The sequence below is a fragment of the Melanotaenia boesemani genome, chromosome 13 (assembly GCF_017639745.1).
Source record: "Melanotaenia boesemani isolate fMelBoe1 chromosome 13, fMelBoe1.pri, whole genome shotgun sequence".
In the NCBI taxonomy this organism is placed as follows: Eukaryota; Metazoa; Chordata; class Actinopteri; order Atheriniformes; family Melanotaeniidae; genus Melanotaenia; species Melanotaenia boesemani.
In genome coordinates this window covers 11,455,001-11,474,564 of record NC_055694.1, presented here as the reverse complement: position 1 = coordinate 11,474,564, position 19,564 = coordinate 11,455,001, and the positions used below count along the sequence as shown (strand labels likewise).

Sequence of the window (19,564 nt, the reverse complement as noted above, 5' to 3'; positions counted from 1 at the left end):
GGTTAATGAGTTTGGTTTCCATTGATGATTCTTATGTTATTTTGTACGTGTGTTTAATGAGCCTGATCCACAGAAGCTCCAACTGCAACTCAAGGGATCTGCCAAATACGATACTCCAAGAGGTCCCACATCCCTGGTTATTGTGGAAGTGCAAACTTGACATGCACTATTAAGCAGGCGGTTTCAGTCATGGATGACCACCATAGTATTACAGTGTGCATGGAGGTGTATAACAGACTCAGGGTCACAGAAATCACAATAATGTCACCATGTTTACTTATCCGAGATTCTTTTATTTGGTGCAGAAACTGAATTTTCTCAAGTTAAACTAATGTTTATAAGTCAAATGTTATTTTAAAGTTTCATATATGTCACAAACATGTTACTCAAATTACCTGCAAAACAAAAATCAACTGCTAATACGTTTAAGAAGCTCCTTGTGAAATTCACGTCACAACATGTAGTGCCATCCTTTTTTTTTTTTTTTTTTTTTAAATCTTCTACAGATGTCACAGATAAGCAGACAAACGGGTCTCTGCTTTTGAACACAAATATGGACAACTGGACAAGAAGCACAATAATAAACACAGGTTAGGTCTAACTTAGCACTGAGAATAATACTCGCTGGCACGCATGTAGTGTTAGTACATGGTATGTGTGACAAAAAAATTGCTTAAAATGTTGCTTTGATCTGATGGGCTATTTAATCTCAAATATGAGTTACTGTACATGCTAGGTTTTCAGCAGCTTTCCATGTCTTACTCTTAGTTATAGTTGCCCATAGTGTCAAATAGTGTGAAGTGACTACACGGTGAGTGCTGAATGAATGTTGTGCATCACATACAGATCTCAGCTGACAGCACAGAACCAGTGTCTTCATTAAACAAGTATGTCAAAGCTCATAATAAAAAGAAGAGCGGAAAGACAAGTCCAGCCACTAACTCAACATCACAAAGACACATGCAGCTCAAGTGCCACTGTAAACAATAAGACCTTAACATAAGAAAACATTTGTTTCCTTGGCTTTCTGTGGAAAGAAATCTTTCTAATCTTCAGATTAAAAAATGTAATTATCAGTGAGCGATTTGACATTTAAATGTTTTACAAGGGGGAAAAAATAGATTTATACAGCTGTTATTAGAACAAAAACTTCTGTTGCAGCTATTGTACCACAAGTGCAGTAATCAGCAGTATGATTAAACCTCGAAAGCATTGGCACAAGAGTGACGCGAAACAAAAATGACTAGAGTTGTCTCATACAACCTAACAAATCTACAGGGTTGGGAGTTCTGCAGCAACAATCAGTGAATGTGTTGTGACTCAAAAGCCAACACGTCTCACTCTCGAATCAATCAGATAGTAATTTGGATCAAGTTTTGTTCATGGCCTTGTTGGAACAGCAATACATGGTTCAGTCTTTTGCAAATACGAAGTTATAAAAGCACTTATAAAGTAACACAATAAACCATGGAACAGATTTTAAACGTCAACATCTGTCACTGGTATATACAGGAGTCAAAGCTGTACTGTGGGCCATTTAGTAGCACTAATTTAGATGCTTCATTTTTCAAAACTGTCCATCACGTGTCCAACATTGTTTTAGAAGGGTTATGTCTTCATTGGAGGAGAGCTCTTGGTTTTTACTCTTACAACCAGATTCAACTGGAACTATTCAGCCCTGGTTAAAATGACATTCTACTGTCTTGTTTATGTTTGCACTATCATATTACATCTGTGTTAACTAACATGCTTGTACAAATCATTTTTTACTATAAGTGCTTAAAAATTGTGCATGCTGGGATGGAGTCCAGACTTATGCAACCTGATACGAGATAAGTGGTTAAGAACAATGTTTTTATGAGATGGAAACTTAATCCAGACTTTAATACATATTTAACTGAGGGATTAGCCTGTGGTTCAGCAGACCTCACCCAATCTAACCTTACTGGGCTCATTAGTCAAGTCAAGTGAACGATCCTTTCAGGGCTTGGTAAATAGCAGGTGATAAAGGGGGGAACGTTTGTCAGTGCTTCTTCTTCTTCTTCTGTTCCTGTAGAGTGTGCTGTAGCTCTCTAAGGTTCTCTGACAGGAGCTCAACCTCATCGAGACGGCTGCTGAGCTTTGCGTCAAAAATGTAGGCCCTAATGTTGTCGATCTGCTGCAGCAGCAGCTCCTCCTCTATCATGTCCACATCAGGCAAAACTTCATCATCGTCCCCATCAAAGGGGTTGGTTGAGACTTCTGGTGAGTTTCCAGTGTCCTCCAGGAAAGGGTTGCTTGCATCAGTGTCTTCTTCTTCAAAGGGGTTGCAAGGTACAGTCTCAGCCCGTTTTTCCTCCTCTTCATCAAACGGGTTGTATTCTTTCTTCCCATTGGTTACTTCTTTGTGCTCCCTCTTGATGTCCTCAAAGAACGGGTTGGATGGATCCTCCTCAATGGGAGTGGAGTCCTCTTCTTCAAAAGGGTTAAGGGAGGTACTACTCTGGTCTTCACTTTCACCACCAGGGGGGGTTACATGCCCTCCTAAGCTCCTCAACCTTGGGGGAGACTCCTCTTGAGATGTGAAAGTAGGAAATGCCCTTACAGCCAATGGACTCCCCTCTGCTTTTGGAGTCAGCACCTCTTCTTCCACGTCCTCTTCTTCCTGAAAGCCTCCAGTTGGACTGATATCCAGAGATGGCTTCCATGTGAAAGAAGGCTGGATGGAGCTAACACCGGACCCCCATTGCACTCTCTCCTCCCGTTCCCGGGCCTCCAGGCGCTGAAGCTCCCCCTGCTGCAAGCTTTCTTCCTGAGCCAGCTTCTGAGAGAGTGCAATGGCTAGACTGGTTTGCTGCTGATCATATTCATCCTGCAGCTGACGCAGGTTCTCCTCCAACATGGCGACTTCATCTGTTCTCTGGGCTTCTCGTGCCTGACGGAGGAATGACTGAATGTTTTCAATCTGCTGCAGGAGGGGGTCTTCCAGCTCACTGCGTGCATGGACAGAGTCTGCAGAGGGCAACCAACCACCAGCTTTGGTCATTCGTGGTGCTCTAGGGGCCTGCAACAGCTCTCCATTGGCAGGTGGACGGTTTTTCTCAGACTCCTGTCTCCTCCTTAGAGACTCCTGGGCTGCCTGTTGAGCAACAAAAATATGAGGAGCAAACATTAAGCAATTTGTTTGTTCAGTTACAAATACCTAAAGATGTAGTTGAAGAAACTCACCAGTCTCTCTTGTTGGAGTCTCTTCTCTTGTTCTAGTTTTCTCTTTTCTTTTAGCTCTTCATATTTCTCCCTAGTGGGTAAAGACATAAGCCCCAACAGCTTCTCCTGAAACAGTGACAGCAGAGAGATAACATTTTGCTCTGTAAACTAGCACATTGTGCACACTGTTCAGGCTCAGTCTCTGGCTCAGGCTGACCATTAATAGAAAAAGATGCACCATGCTGTAGTTTTCATATCTAAACATCACAGTACTGCATTCAGTGATACAGGTTGAACATTATTATGGACAACGGATTCATGAGACACAAAGTCACAGATGTTCAAATTAAAGCTGTTAAAACTAACAAGTTAATGGCAAAAGAAGATAACATTTAGCAGTTTCATGTCCATCAGACCCACGTCGCTTAAACTGAAAAGTGGAAAATGTGACAACAGCCTATTTCAAATATTGATAGCCTGTATTTCAGATAGCTTTTCAGTATTAACGAGGTTTACTAGTGACACAGCTGTAAAATCTATTAGACAGCCATGCACACGTCTATGAAGATAGATCAGGTTCAGATAGCTTGTAAGAGCGAAAAAGCATGAAGAAGCAAGGGACATCTTCTTTAAATCACTGCTGCTGTGCACATGATGGAGACACAGGGCTGATCATTTAGGGGCCATGAATGTGGTGAGAGATATTATGAACAGGTTCTGATAAAAATCAGAGCGGGACCCTTAAATAATAACATGAGGATTCCAGGGATAGTTGCGAATGGTGATAAATCATGATTAATTTGTAAGCTGTGATGAATCTGATTAAAATTTGTAATTATTTGACAGCCTTAGTTCTAATAAACCATTTATTACAGCAACTATTGCCACTTTTTATGCAAAGAGAAGGGCTGTTGAGGGTTCTCTAACTTTCAAGCCTAGAAGTCAGAAATCTGACTTCTGGGCTCATCCTAGATGAATTTTTAAAGTCCATAAGGAACGTCCTATGATGCTCATTCAGAGAACACCTTTTAGCTCAGTCCTCAATTAGGAAATGTAAGTAAACTTTAAATTAAGCTTACCAAACACTGGGTGATACTTTACTTAGGCTGCAGGATTCTCTATTCATCACTTTATGCCTAAGTGCTTGTCATCCTTCTCTGTGGTCAAACAGTGTTGACATGTTCTTTAGTGGATTATAAACTATGCTTCTAATAGTTAAAGTTAGGGAAAAAAACGTATCTCAGTTTGGGTGTGTATTGAACAAGCTTAGCTACACAATGAGCTCAATGTTTCATGTTTGCAGGGAAGATAAAAAAAGGCTAATCCAGGACAGCTGATGTTATTCAAAGTAAAGGATTAGGAAAAAAAAAAAAAAAAAAAATAGGAATCAAGAGGATAGGAAGTACAGGATGTTGAAGCAGACTCTTGTCTTTTGACTGCCTGCATGATTTACACAACTGGAAACCAAAACGGTGTTCTAGCAAATTAATGTAAAACCAAGTGGTACCAAAATGTAATGAAAAGATGATGTGAAGTTATATGTTTTGGTTTAAGATAGTGTCAGATCAGATGAAAAAGTCAGATAACAGTGGTAAAAACAAGAGTATCTTTGACTCCGCACACAGTATGAGAACTTAAACAGGCAAGAATATTACAAATCTACCAAATCATTAACAACAATTATACTACTGCAGGACTGTTGTGTTAAAAGTCTTCATGTTTGCTAAGTGGAACTGTTTACGTGTGTGAAATGTTATGGTGTAGGACTACAGTTGTAGATCCTCTTTTTTTAAACCATGACAGTTTTTGGAGGCTTTATGTCTGACTTCTTTCTTTTATCGTGTTATATGCTGTCTCACCTGGACAAATAGTGTAGCTGTGTAGCGAATCATCCTCTGTAGTTGGAGAGTCTTTGGATGTGGTGGTGGTTCATCTTTTAGTCCTAGTGTTAAAATCCTCTTACTGAGAAGAAAATAGTTGTCATTTTAGTCCTTAAATTTAAACTCTGATGTTTAGTTGTGAAAACACTGACAAACATGTACCTTAGAGCATCAATTAGTTCATAGTATTTCTGAACTTCCAGTCTCAGCCCTCCAGCAGTGTCAAGATTATAAGTGATTTCGCCGGCACTATGAAAATAAGAAAAATGTACATTTTTCAGGTAAAAATAAATAACATTTGAAATCTTTTTTTTTGTTTTTTAATGCAGCTTACTTGAGAGACTCAGCCATTCGTATATACTCGGGAGCTTTTTCTTCCACCTTCTCCATGCACATCCTCAGCCTCTGACAGGGAGAGAAATTTTGCAGGAAAAAAACCCAGAGAATGACAGGACAGACACATCAGTGTAGACTCCACAGCATGAAAGTATAACAGAATCAGCAGCAACACCAGTGCAACCAGAACTTTAACTGCAAGACTGTTAAACCAACCTCGTAAAGTTTCACAATATCTGGCACATGGTCCTTCTCCTCTAACTTCTGCTGTCTCTTCAGCAGCGTGTCCATACAGTGGTGACAGCAGCGAATCTTCTCGTCATCCTTTTCCTCCAACATGGAGGTCACACTGCTCAAACTGCTAATGCTGCCTCTCCTTGAGCCCATCCCACCGCCACCTCCTGCTGGGGGAGACTGCGACTGACCAGGACTTCCAGGCACACACAAAGCCTCACGAGTCCCATTAATGAGTTTCTCTGTTCAAAAGGGGGGAAAAAGACTTACAGCACCGAGACACAAATGGCTAAACTTGTCCTCCTGTAGATCCAACATGTTGTTGATACGTACGGGCCAAAGGTAGAGGGACAAACTCCATGCACCTCCTGCACATGATGGACCCACAGAGACGACAATGGTGCCGCCTGTTACGAATGTTGAACTTGTTTCCACAATCAGGACAGAAGGGGACGTCTGAGTCATTAACCCACGACACCACAGACTTCTCAATAGCTGCAAAGCAGGTGAAAACTCATAATGTTTAGTATTTTATAAATAATATTTACATTACCTGAGAGAGGTCAGAGTAATTCTGAAAATAAAAAAATTATGAAAAAAAAAAAAAAAAAAAACAAACCTCTGATTTTAGCAGAATCTGAGTTGGTTCTGTCAAAAGCTGTTAACTGAAACATCAATTTTAAAATGGTTAATATTTTCCATTATAAAACCTGTTTCAGTCTTAATCTCAGAAGCAGCAAGAGAAAAACTGGTTTGGATGTATCGCTTTTGTAATAACACCTTTTCAAGCCTGATGATGAGCTTGTTGACCTCAATGACATAATGATCTATCCGGGCTGCCCGGTGTTTCTTAAAGACGTCCAGGTGACTTCTAGTTGCTCCTATCAAAGAAAATAACCAAGACTTGTTAGATATATTCAGTGTCTTGGCCCTTCTAATATTTTCAAACTGAAAGATTGAAAAACATTTTTAGTCCCATCTTACCGAGTTCCTGGGGCTCCCACATGTAAGGGTCCACTCCACCATAGTAAAAGGACTCATAGCTTCCAGTTTCAGGTCTGTCATCCCCATCCCTCTTCAGGAGCTTATCTTTAGCTTTCTTTGCCTTCTGAACCAAACCTAACACAAAACAATGCAAGGAAAAAGCTAATGTAGGAAAAAAATGTAAAAGAATCTCATAAACACAAAGAACCTGATGTATCCTGTTAATTGAGCCCTTTCTACAAGAACATGCAATAATTATTAGGGGTGTTGCAATGCCTCCATCTACACCGATTCAATGATCAACGATGTACCAAGATGGTACTCACTTTTGAGCTGCCCTCGAACATGTCGATCATCCCCCGAGTGCTCCTCTTCGTAATGGCCCTGGAGTTGATAGAATGACTGAAGGTCCTTCAGGCAAAGTGGGCAAAGAAAGCCCTCCTTCACTTCACCTGTGCCCTCAAATGGGGGTGGGTAGCTGGAAGCCATGATCAGCGCAAGAGGCTGTGTTGTTTATGAGGGGTGTGCAAGGTGGCATGATCTGCTTTGATCCACATGTCATGGGGTATGCAACATACCCCTGATTAGCTCCATAACATCTGAGGAAAAGCTTGGGATACTGTAAAGGAGGAAAAGGTAGGATGAGGGTAAAAATGACAAACATCAAATCTGTAATATTCTAATTTAGGATTAAAACTACTGTCCTAAACTCCAAGACAGATTTAAAGGTGTGTCCAGGCTGATATGTGAATCCCAACAACGTTTAGTTGTTATGAAAAGGAACATTAAATGCAATGACAGTGAGTGACATCTATGTCATCACAGCAGAGTTAAGCATCAGGAGTTGTCAGTGCAATGAACAGCGTCTTAGCATTAGCTGATGTCAGCCAGTCAGTCAGTCAGTCAGTCAGCCAGCTCAGAAAGGCAGAATTATTTATATTTTTCCTCTTGTATTTAGCTTAACATGTAAAACAGATGTCATTACTAAAACCAAATGCCTCAAATAAAGTCCCGATCTGAAGACATTTCATTTTTAACAAGCTAAAGTTAACGTTTGTCTTACATTTTTACATCAAGTCGTTAGTTTTTATGGTCAGCTGCTTGGTGGGTCCCCAAATATGCCAGATCAAAATACTCATTAGATTATCTAAATATGTAAGCCCTCCCGTTTTTAGTTAGTACTGTCTAAAAAAATGATCACCGTTATAATGAATAGAGAAAGTAACGTTAGCTGAAGAATGCTAATAGCAAGACAGCAGCAGTTGTATTCCGTGTCAGAGTTCAGGGCGCAACATTAAATAACTTCTATCTTCATATAAACATGCAGCTACCCACCAGTCTATGCGATGAATCGTTTATAGGCACAAATGAAACCGGAGATAACTGTGTTGCTGACAGCTTGGTATTTTCCTAGACAGCTCGAAAACACCAGCTGCAGCAGCAGTGGCCCTACCTGGTCATGTGATTTGGCTTTGGTCTCTAAGGAAGAAGAAGAGGGACAAACGTCAGGAAACAAAACGCGAACTCAAATTCTTATTTTTAATTTTCTTCTTCTTCTTCTTCTTCTTATTTAATGAATTAAAACAATACAAAAGATAAACATGACAGAACATACGGTGATTAAACAAATATAGAAGAATTACATTCAATAATATAAACATACAGTGACTTCTTTTTTTTCTTGTAAAAAGCTTAAAAGGTATTGATACCTTTCACATTTTTAGTCTTTAACTGAGTGAATGTATTGTCTGAAATCCTGAATAAATGCAAGAAAACGAGGCTGCCTTCTTGTGCATTTACATTTGTGAATGTGAAATTTTGCCCATAATATCATAACGTTGATTATGTATCTGTTCATAGTATTTACTTGCCTTTGGTCATTTTGGATTCCAAATAATACGCAAACTCAAATTCTTAGTGCGTTTCATTGGTGATGATCAAACAACGATTTTGCGCAGTACCGCCATCCACTGGTAAGGAATTTAGGTGTTAGCAACATCCCAAAGAAGATTATAAACCTATCAAAACGTTTATTTTTTTGTTTCCATACATTGTTAATTTGCATTGATATATTATTAAAAAATAATAAATAAATAGAGACACAAATTAAATGGTTGTTTTGGCTAACAAAACTTTTTATTAGGTAAATTAATAAATAAATAAATAAAAAGATTGAAAAAAAATTCTACTTAGTGTTATGTGGCTCTTGTTTGTGATAAAAATCAAGAGGTGAAAAAGCCTGTTTCTGCAGGATAGTCTAATGGCTCTACTTGGTCTTGATCATAAATTACTGGAAGTCGTTTTACATCCTCCAGTTATTGCAATACACCTGTCAAAGAAATACCCTGGTGAATAATAAAGAAACTATAATGGCCATTTAATTTCAGCTTGCAATTACAGCACACTAAGAGTATTAAAGATGTTATATAGTCAGATTTACTTGGAGTAGAGGATGTCTTCCATTTTCCCTCTGTTTCTAAAGTTGCAATGCACTATAGAAATAATTGATCAGGGCATTAAATTTTCTTAACCAACTGTTGAAAGTCAAAGCCTTTATTGTCATCTTATGACAGTGCATGAAATTGGGAGTAGTGTAGTCATGCATGTAGTAACCAAGCTTGAATACATGTGCTTATAATCACAGGTGGAAATAACTGACATTTATTTGTATGCAATGTTTTTTTTATTTTTACAAAAAACATGCTATTTCTATATTTTTTTGTAATGAAAAAAAAAAAATCTGCTGTTGGTGGTGGAAGCATGATGTGTCCAGAAAATACTCGGACCAATACTGCTAGCTTTAATTGTCAAACCGTGGCATTTTTACTCAGCAGACTTGTCTCACAGAGGTGACATCACACTGTGTCAACCCTGCTTTGACGTGGCAAACAGCTGTGTGCCACAAAGCATACCTCCCAAAAAGCTGCTAAATAAAAAAGAGAAAGAAAAACCAAAGCATCTCAGCAGCTCCTTTAATTCACTTTGATATGCTGGTGAAACCAGAAGTAGGCTACTAGGCATGCTAATGTCCAGACGAGAGTCAGAGTCAGTCTACAAACTTTGGCAAAGAGTATAGAAAGATCCGTTGTGAAAGGTCATTCAACTGTTGTATTGCTGTTAAGAAAAATTATGAATTTGACACAAAATTATTTTATTTTTTATATGTTCCTGCAGAATCTTTCAGTCACTGTGGGAGGATTTCGTCCAGTTTTAACCTTTCCTTTGTAGCAGAATGTAGTATCATCCTTGAAAATGATTTCATCATTACAAACCTCATTTTTCTTGATGGGATATATATTTTTTAAGATTTCACAGTACATCTATGCATTTACTGTAGTGATGACTGCCCTTTTCCTGACATATGATCCCATAAAGTCTGTAATTAGGGTCCGAGCCATACGAAGTATGGAAGGACCCTATTGTGGTTGAAATGTTTATTATTATTATACTCCTTCTAAGCGCTTCGACCCTAAATATGACCCCCTAAACACCCATGAAAAGTTGTGAAACTTGGCACACACCTCAAGCCCGGCGAAAATTGCAATATTCTAAGGTCCGCATACACTTCAATGCAAAAGTTGCTCAACAGCGCCACCTAGACACCCCAAAAAATCCCCAAATGAATGGGGTCCTGAAACTCTACTTCGACGTAGGAACACGAAACTCGGCACACACGTGTACCACCCCGAGTCGACCCAAAAACTTAATCGAACACATGTTGCCATGGCAACGGGGTGCCCGCCATCTTGGCGTGTACGGCCACTTTTTCCCCAATTTTTTGCACTTTACACGCATCGTATTTGAACGAACTAGTCTGAGGGGATTCGTGCGACTGACTCCAAACTTGGTGGGAAGCTTCCTGACAAGTTGGGGACCAAACGCTGTTCAAATCTTTCGAATAGGAAAAAGCGTGTAACCGTGGCAGCCGACGGAAAAAAAAAAGCCTTCTCGCCACGAAACACGGTTTGCTCATATCTCCATAGGAATACGTGGGAACTGCACCAAAGTTGACATGATAGCAAAAAATGCTAACTAGGTATATCAACATTTCAGATTCTCAGGTGGACGTTTTACTGTGTTACGTACCATGTTAACAGGATACCTACCATGCTAGGAAAAGGTGTATGAGACGGGTGGCGGGGTCCAGGACGCTCGGACCCGATGGATGCCGCTTGCGGCTTTAATTATATTTGCTTGCTTTCTCAAAGCAGTCATCTATTTATATTTTACTGGGCCTGCACCAAAGGAAAATGTTTCAGCATAATCCTACCAAATACAGATTCATCATTAATCACTTAATATCACTTTCATCCCATCATCTAGTCCATAAATGTCTATCTTTGATAGTTTTCTTGTTTTTGTGTTAAGGATGACTAATTTTTGGACTGTTTCTGGATGTAGATCCAGCCATTTTCTTTAAACCACCAATACTGACTCCTGTTTCTGTCGATTTGTTTTCTTTTTATTTATTTTTTTTCCTGTATTTGATATTTTTTATGTGTATTACTTTGGGTTTTCTGTTTTACTTTTGTACATATTTCTTGATTGACCTAAATCTTCCTCTATTACAAGCTTTCCATTTTGTTTGTACCTTATCCAAATTTTAGACAGAGCTGACTGGTAATACTTTGCATCGTTTGCCACCTACACTGTTAAAAAGAAACCTAAAAAAAAAAAAAAAAATCTTTCCATTGTTTTAATTGGGAGCTGTTTGTTTAGGAGCATATACCAATCAGCCAGGAGCAACAGCTCCATGAGCTACTGAAAAACCCTTTTAACTGTATATTTAGATTTATTGTTTCATAAGTGCACATCTCAGGGTGATATATATATATATATATATATATATATATATATATATATATATATATATATATATATACTTGGCTCAAAACTCTGTTGTACACAATCTGATACTTGTCTTCTGCCCCCTGGTGGATACAATAATACAGTAGTGCTCTACAATAATTTATAGACATTTCACACGGTAATAAAGGGTAAATATGCAAAAATAATTTTATGTTCTTTTTTGCACATGTTGTTAAAGGTCTTTCTTTCTTTCTTTCTTTCTTTCTTTCTTTCTTTCTTTCTTTCTTTCTTTCTTTCTGTCTTAATGAAAGGACTAGCTCCTGTGTCGAGGGTTGGCTTTGTGCCATGTTAAGGACTCTGAAAATAAAGATTGCGTAAAAATAAATAGTTGGGGATCATTTGGGGAATACCTGATCAAAACTGTGCATCTTATATGTTTTTGGTTTGTTTATCCCGGCATAAAGGGACTGTTACGCAGTCCACAGACAGAGTTGTGTGTTAGTGGGAGCACTTCAATAATCAGTAAACATCAATGAGATCCTTATCTCTAACTCAGATTCTTGACGTTTAATATGTGTTGGTCGGGCATATGGACAGCAACTCTGCTGTGAAATATGTCCAGTTAAACAGGGCAGACGCTGTCTACCAGCTACTGTGGCTCTAGTCATACTTTAAGTGACTTCGCAAGATGATCACTCCATCGCACCATCCTAATTAGACCTCTTGGACTGACTAAACAGTTCAATAAGACACGTATCTACTTTAGATTAAGAAAAAAAACATTGGTGGTTGACTTTAAGGCAAAGTAATCTTTTAATTTACAATACTGGCTGAACGGAATCCAGGATGTATAATGTAAAAAATAATCAGTGACACATTTCATTTGCTGTGGCATTCTTTATATTTTACATAAGTAGAAAATAATAAACACAAATTAGTCGGTGAAAGTATTTCCTTGCTGTAAACGTATCTGTTTTAATTACATCTTAACTCAAGCATGTACAACACTGACGAGCGTGCGTTGCCTCACAGAGGGAACATCGCTGAAGCCAGGAGCTAATTCTTTAATCCTAAATCTTTGTGTAAGAATAAGTAATCTAATAAACACATAAATCCACTTCTAATAATGATAAATGTTAGGTCATCTTATGTTCTGAAAACTCTATGTACAGCAAAATGTCAAAGTTTGGAGGGCAATTACGCACAAGCACTTCAAAGAAAGTATCAGATAAATGCTGTGCGTTAATGATAGTAACTTTCTGCAGAGGAAATTGCTTAAAAGGATAAATGGTTAAATTACTTTAGCATTTTTAATAACTCATTGGGGTCGCTTAATTTTTACATTTAGTTTCTTTACAGCAAAGCAATATGCGCAGACCCGACTTTGTTTATCCTACTCTCCTTCCACTAAATCCTCCTCCGGTGCGAACCTTTTACCCGGGTGCTGTCTTTTCTCATCAACGTGGCTCTTATTAATGTTGTCTAAAAGGTCGAGCAGCAAACTGGTCTTGCTGCAGCTCTCAGAGTCCAAAACATCACATGGATTGTTTGTGCCTAATTCCGGACTAGAGTTATCCCAAAACCGTTTTCCGGGGTGCTGACGTTTTTCCAACTCTTGGAGGTGTTCATCTTCTTCATCAACTGAATCCCAGTCTCCATCATCATCCTCATCCTCGGGATTACGCTTACCTGGGTGCTGGCGTTTGGTGTGCAGCAGCAGGTAACGCTTGCCTGGGTGCTGCCGTTTGAAAAGTTCACTACTCAGTATAATGGGATTTTCTGAAATGGGTCCTGTCATTGAGCGCCTTCCTGGATGCTGCCGTTTCTGGAGTCCCATGAGCAGGTGCGTTTCATCTTCTCGCTTGCCCGGATGCTGTCTCTTTTGCACATCCAAGTCCTGCTCGTCATCGTCCTCCTCTCTCCTGCCTGGGTGCTGCCGCTTCTCCAAATCCTCGATGTATCTCTTACCAGGGTGCTGTCGTTTTGTCATCCATTCTGGTTGAGAGAAAAATTTATCTGGAGAGAGAAAAAACAAAAAAACAAAAGAAAAAAAAAACGGGAAAGTACTTGTTAATTGTTACTATAAGGGAAATCAAGTCTACTTTAAATTTCATCTCACAAAATAAAGGAATAAATAAAATAAATGATAATAATAAAAAATAAATAAATAAATGAAAAGGGTGTTTTCGCTGCTTGTCTACCCGGTGCGTAAATTGCGCACAAAGATGGTTTATGGTCCAGCTTGCTTGTCCTATATCATCATACTCGAAGAGGATTGTTCTGTTTTACTCTCCATTCACTTTTTTGTTAATCAAGTCGCTAATGTTATTCTAAGTTTTCATTAAGATCGAACTTATAATTATCCAAACGCACCATCAATGCATCGATATGTAAGAACACGATGCCGTTGTAAGATGGAAAATGTTCACAAAACAGACCAGACATTGTTAACGTGATAACAGAAAATAACTTAAACTTTAAGTGTAAATGTAAAACAATGCACACGCTTAAGAGTTTTATTTGACTGTTTTGCTTTATAGTCGGAAATCCTTTTACTAGAAAATGTATTCACATCGTTATACGCACCATTTCTGCCATCTTCATCTTGCAGCTTTTTGAGAATGGACCGTAAAAGGAGAGTTTCTGCTCTCTGTAGTATGATGTCGTCTATGGTGGTCCTCCGGTCTGTCTCCTCCTCAGAAGGGATGCCCTGTCCTTCAGAAATCGTCAAGTTGCAAATCGCGAGAGATGCCAAGATGAGCAGGCATGCCGACTTCATGGTAATGGAGTTTGTTTTGTCTGTTTCAAGAGAAATGAGAATCATATCACAGAAATGTAACTAATATGGGGAACTATCAGGGTAAGTTAGCCATAAGTTTTATGTTTATCAAAATATTATTAGAAGACAATATGTCCAGTTAAAAATTCTTTCAGAAAGAAAAAGAAAAATGTTTAAAACTGTCAAAACGACGGCGAATAATGTCTGATAAATCTTAAGTATACAAGAGAAACAATTTAGAAACGCTAACCCACATGAAATACTTTGATATGATCTAAAATGCGCCATATTCACCCAGGAAGTATCCAAACTCCTCGTCCTCTGCTTCTGACACCAACAGCAGTGAAAATAGTCGCACTCAGCTTTTCGCAGCAGTTGGTGACCCTTAAGGCTAAGTGTAGAGGTATGAACAGACAACTTCTCGGCTCTGTATTTATACTTCCCAGTCACTGTCGTCACACAAACGCTGGGGTAATTTTTTAGGATCCCTCGTCTCCATTGATGTCACCAAGTCGTGCGCAACTGGATGAGGCGAATGATCGCCTTGCAGGGGCAGCTGCCCAGTTTGGCATCAGAAAAACAAAGTGAGACAGATAGCATCTTCAGTTTAGTTGGTTAACATAGGTTCATTCATAAAAATGTTAGACAAGATTGTTATTTATACAAGTTTTCAACTTATTGTCTTTACACAGCTTGGTAGCTTAAAAAAATGTACCAAGTCTTTTTGTAACAGGATTTCACTTTTTTTTCCTTTCTTTTTTAAAATTTTGCTCTTGCTTTCTTCATAGATGCCATAATTTTTCAGTAGCTTCTTAAATAATCTGAGGGTCTCATATGTGATGCTGAGCGATGAAGACCACTCATATTTTTCATCCATACCCTAAGGTCACGCAGGACGTAAGTGGGAGAGCTGAACCCATCTGGCTCTAGTGCACAAATGATACACTTTCTTGTCACGATGCAACCCTGCTAAGTGTAACAGAGCCCGGGCTGCAAGTTTTTACAGGGATGAGTGGGAGGTAGGATTGCTGATTCACAAAGCAACCAGGGGCTTGTCAGTATCATGGGATCATGTACAAAGTTTTACCTGTCATAATCTCCCAAATCTTTATCACAACAAAAATAATGTTTACAGCCAAAAACGTAGTTAGACCCAGAATTCCATGTTTCTCCAAACCCAAAATATATTAAGATTTCCAAAAATGGTTTGATGCTGTGAATAAAACAGAATGCAATCATTTACTAATCAAACAGTTAAACAGACTAATGTTTTGTTCTTAACAGTATCTGCTCATTTCTGAATGTTATATCAACAAAATGTTAGGAAAAAATGGAGTCTGAAAAAAAGCAAGGAAGAAAGCCTCAGTGAAACTAGATTATTGGCAACAGGTCAGTAATATGGTATAAAAAAAGCATCACAGAGAGGCTGAAACTGGGATCACAAGAGGAAAAAATGGACAAATAAATGAATGGCTACACTAACCCTTCAAGCAAAGAAATCTGATGCAATGGAGCAACCCTCAAAAGGTTTTCATCTCATGTAAACATCAATCTGGAACCATTTAAAACCACATGTTGATATCAGGGATATACCATGATATCGATATTGATATCGATATTGATATCAGCAGAGCTGCTGGAAGCTGTAAAGATTTTGGGTGCTGGGTCAGCAGGTATATCTTGGTGTATGTGGTGTTTTGAGATGCAGTTTTTTTATTTTTATTTTGTTTTTTTTAGATTTGGCTCCAGTAAACCTAATGATGTTAAGTATAACCTTAATTCCCAAAAAGTTGGGATGCTCAGTAAAATGTAACTAAAAACAGAATGCAATGATTTGCACATCTCATAAGCCAATTTTTATTCCCAGTAGAACAGAAACAACATATGGAACACTGAAACTGAGACATTTTACCATTTTATGGAAAATATTAGTTAAATTTTAGTTTGATGGCAGCATCACAAGTAAAAAAAACAAAAACAAAAACAAAAACAAAACAAAACGTTAGAATAGGACAATAAAAGCCAGAAAAGTAATTGACACAAATGAAAAAATAATGGAGAAGCATTTGACAACTAATTAGGTTCATTTGCAACAGGCCAGTAACATGACCAGAGGCCTCTCTGGTGTAAAGAAGGGCAGAGGCTCACAAATCTGAAACAAACTACATCTTGATAACAAGTTCAGAAAAATGTTCTTCAACAAGAAATTGTGAAGACTTTGAAGATCCCATCATTTACAGTATAAAAATTATCAAAAGATTCTGAGAATCAGAAGGAATCTCTGTGTGCATGGGACAGGACAGAAGTCTTGTTATCTTTGGCCATCAGACAGCACTGCATTAACAGACAAGACTCTACTGGAAATCACTGCGTAGTAAGACTCCCAGAAATCACTGTCTATGAACACAGTTTGCTATTCAATCCAGAGATGCAGGTTAAAGCTCCAACATGTAAAGAAGAAGTCAAATGTGAACGTGATCTAAAAATGCCACCATGTTCTCTGGTCCAAAGCACATTCAAAATGGTCTGAGGCAAAGTGGAAAACTGTTCTGTGGTCTCATGGATCAAGATTTTAAATTAATTTTGGAAATCATGGATGCCATGTCCTGCAAACTAAAGAGAAGAGAAATCATCCAGTTTGTTATCAGTTAAGTCCAAAAGCCTGCATCTCTGATGATATTGGGCTGTATTAGTGCCTATTGCATGGACAGCTTTCACATCTGTGAAGGCTCCATCAATGCTGAAAAGTACGTGGAGGTTTAAGAGCAACATTTGCTTCCATCCAGATGTCTCTTTCAGGGAAGGCCTTACAGATGCTACATAATAAACATCACCCTGTTCCAACTTTTATTTTTAAATGTGATGCTGCCATCAAATTCAAAATAAGATCATATTTTCCATTAAATAGTAAAATGTCTCAGTTTCAACATCTGACCTGTTTATATTTTATAGGGAATAAAACATGGGTTCATGAGATTTGAAAATCATTGCATCCTGTTTTTATTTACATTTTAAACAGTATGCCAATTTATTTGGAATTGAGGGTGTATGAGACTTGTCAGTTTACATTCAGTAAGACTCAAACTTTATTCCAAATCTCATATAAAGCTACTTTTCCAGTATGCAGTCAAGACACACCATCATCCATCATCTGGGTGAAATCCTAGAGTCACACCCAGATAGAGCCGAATATCAGTGTGGATTGAAATGCTTAGTTCTGTAATTACATGCTATCAGTGTACTGTCACATCCAATAAATCAAGGAGGTTCAGTCTTCATAACAATGGTTAAAATCATTCAATTTGTTGCATAATTTTTTAAAAAAACTAACTATGTGGAGAACAGCATGATCTCATATTTCTACAATTCTACATAAAATGTGTTTAATAACAAGCTTATTTTTCAAAAGGGGTTTAAAGCGTTGCATACAACACAAGCCTCACTTAAAGTTGGTTAGGGAGGAACAATTATTTGCTGTAAGCTCAAGGACCAACCTCAGTCTTGTAGTGAGTTCTTGCTGCCTCAAATTAACACAGAAAGTGACAGAGGTACAATTAAAATATATCTGTACTGTGTGAGCATCCCCCTCTTTATACCTGTCATGAAGGTCACCTCCCCACTATTAGAGCAAGTGTGTAAGGACAAGCTAAAAGGAACCAATTAATAGACCCAGAGATTGTGCTGTTTGATTTTGGGCAGTATAAAATGCTAACATGTAGGTGACCACACCATGAGGTCTTCTCTCTTGATGCCAGCATGATGTGATTCTAAAAGATCTGTTCAGGTAATGTGCTAAAGATAGAGAACAATAATAGCAGATGGAGCGATTGCTGCAGATGTGGCAGCAATTAAGCCTTTTCTTTTCATCACAGTAAAGCTATGATTAAAATATAGTTTCTTTCTTTTCTCTCATCGTCCTTGAAAAATAGATAGCTATTAGAGTCTTTCAGGATTGGGAAATCTTAACAATTGGTATTCTGTTCAACATACACCGAGGAAGAGGATAGGTTAAGTGCTCACCATGTGCAGTGAGAGAAAATTATAAGAATCATCAGCCTCTCTTCTCTTTTTATTAAAGCTAGTGTTGAAATATATTCACAGTCGCAGTGAACTTTTCAATGAATGAAGAAACTTTCTGCCAGGCTATGCTGCATGTGTATAACTCTGCACTGATCAGAACTCTGAGGTGGCATTATTGGGTTAGCACCTAGCTGTGGCTTCATATAGGTTTCTGTTATCACAATGGTAACCTATGCTGCAGGAAATAAATAAAAAGTATTCACTGCACAGAGCTGGGAAATCAGGTGAGAAGCCTTTATAATGCAGTTTTTTTTAATAAAGCATATTTTTCCCTAAAAAAACATGCTGCTGCCTTATTAACCATGTAGTTCAATTCCACTGCTTCATATTAATACACTGCATCCTGGGACGGCATAATGCAATTTTAGTATGACTCCAATAATTTACCAATTTTCCAATAATAACATTATCTTAAGTAAAACTGATGAATTCGCAGTTCCCGATCAAATACAGGGCAGAAACCCGAGAGGAGGCAGCAGCAGCGGCGAGCCGAGCCGAGCCTAGGAAGGGACGATCCCATACACACTGGGTTGTTTGGCGCGTGCCCGTTTCTGTTTCTCAGCATGTTGCCACTATAAAGTTTACAGAAAGATTTATCGTACTCCAGGAATTTCTACAGTCCATATAATGTTATTTGTGAAAGTCTGTGACAATTAGTTTTTCTGGCAATGAAGTGCATAGAAAATGGAGGCGGACAGAACTTTAACGCACCTTGACGTGCGCACGTGAGCTGGCGGGTGCTTGTTGCTGCCGGGCTAAAGTGTTAGCTAAAGTCAGCAGGTCAAGTGGTGCATTGGTTTGTTTATTTTGTTCTCTGCTTCGTCAGACTCCCCAGGTGGAGGATTATGTATATAAACTAAAATAAAAAGATTAAAATAAATAAATAAATAAATAAATAAATATCCAGGTACAAAACAGTTTAAGAAAGACTTTGACCATTATTTCTTTAGAGAGATCTTTTTGTGGAACAGGATAGGTACATGGACTTCATTTACAAAAAAAAAGACCACAATGGATGTTTTATTTAATTTTTTTTTTTGTTTTAAATAGATAAAAATAAAATAATAATTAAAAAATGAATATAAAAAATGAATATTTGAAAACAAAACTTTTACCTTAAGTGAATTATTTGACTTTTTGTTGTTATTCTCTTGATAAGCAACCTGTATTAAAATCAATTTAATACCAGAATTTCACATTTTAAAAACAAATAATTTGATTAATTGAATTAATGTTCACATCTCTATGCTTTTATTTGTTTAGAAAACACAAAGGT

The 19,564-nt window shown here is 38.1% G+C and overlaps 2 protein-coding genes across 3 annotated transcripts; both read right to left on the bottom strand.

Moving 5' to 3' along the window:
* Window positions 1-272: 272 nt before the first annotated feature.
* LOC121651500 (rabenosyn-5) lies at window positions 273-8,179 on the bottom strand. Of its 2 annotated transcripts, none has more exons than XM_042003744.1 (12): window positions 8,074-8,179; window positions 6,947-7,239; window positions 6,621-6,755; window positions 6,417-6,517; window positions 6,256-6,301; window positions 5,970-6,131; window positions 5,619-5,878; window positions 5,401-5,471; window positions 5,229-5,315; window positions 5,046-5,148; window positions 3,208-3,312; window positions 273-3,118 (listed from the first exon to the last, which is right to left on the bottom strand). In XM_042003744.1, exons 2-12 carry the CDS (start codon window positions 7,107-7,109, stop codon window positions 2,024-2,026), a joined length of 2,328 nt encoding a protein of 775 aa, XP_041859678.1. In that variant the 5' UTR covers window positions 7,110-7,239; window positions 8,074-8,179; the 3' UTR covers window positions 273-2,023. The 2 variants fall into 2 exon arrangements, with proteins under 2 accessions (XP_041859678.1, XP_041859679.1); XM_042003745.1 differs by having other exon boundaries at window positions 7,956-8,074.
* A 4,086-nt stretch (window positions 8,180-12,265) lies between these two features.
* Window positions 12,266-14,654, bottom strand: trh (thyrotropin-releasing hormone). The gene is made up of 3 exons (XM_042004055.1): window positions 14,503-14,654; window positions 14,016-14,228; window positions 12,266-13,445 (listed from the first exon to the last, which is right to left on the bottom strand). Exons 2-3 carry the CDS (start codon window positions 14,206-14,208, stop codon window positions 12,823-12,825), a joined length of 816 nt encoding a protein of 271 aa, XP_041859989.1. The 5' UTR covers window positions 14,209-14,228; window positions 14,503-14,654; the 3' UTR covers window positions 12,266-12,822.
* Window positions 14,655-19,564: the final 4,910 nt, after the last annotated feature.

Coding starts and splice junctions, on each gene's coding strand:
- LOC121651500 (XM_042003744.1), bottom strand. CDS start 7,109: ATGGCTTCCAGCTACCCACCCCCATTTGAGGGCACAGGTGAAGTGAAG. Junction 5,879..5,969: donor TGTCCCTCTACCTTTGGCCC/GTACGTATCAAC, acceptor CCTTTTGAACAG/AGAAACTCATTAATGGGACT. Junction 3,313..5,045: donor CAGCTACACTATTTGTCCAG/GTGAGACAGCAT, acceptor TCACTGTTTCAG/GAGAAGCTGTTGGGGCTTAT.
- trh (XM_042004055.1), bottom strand. CDS start 14,208: ATGAAGTCGGCATGCCTGCTCATCTTGGCATCTCTCGCGATTTGCAAC. Junction 13,446..14,015: donor AGATGAAGATGGCAGAAATG/GTGCGTATAACG, acceptor TTCTCTCTCCAG/ATAAATTTTTCTCTCAACCA.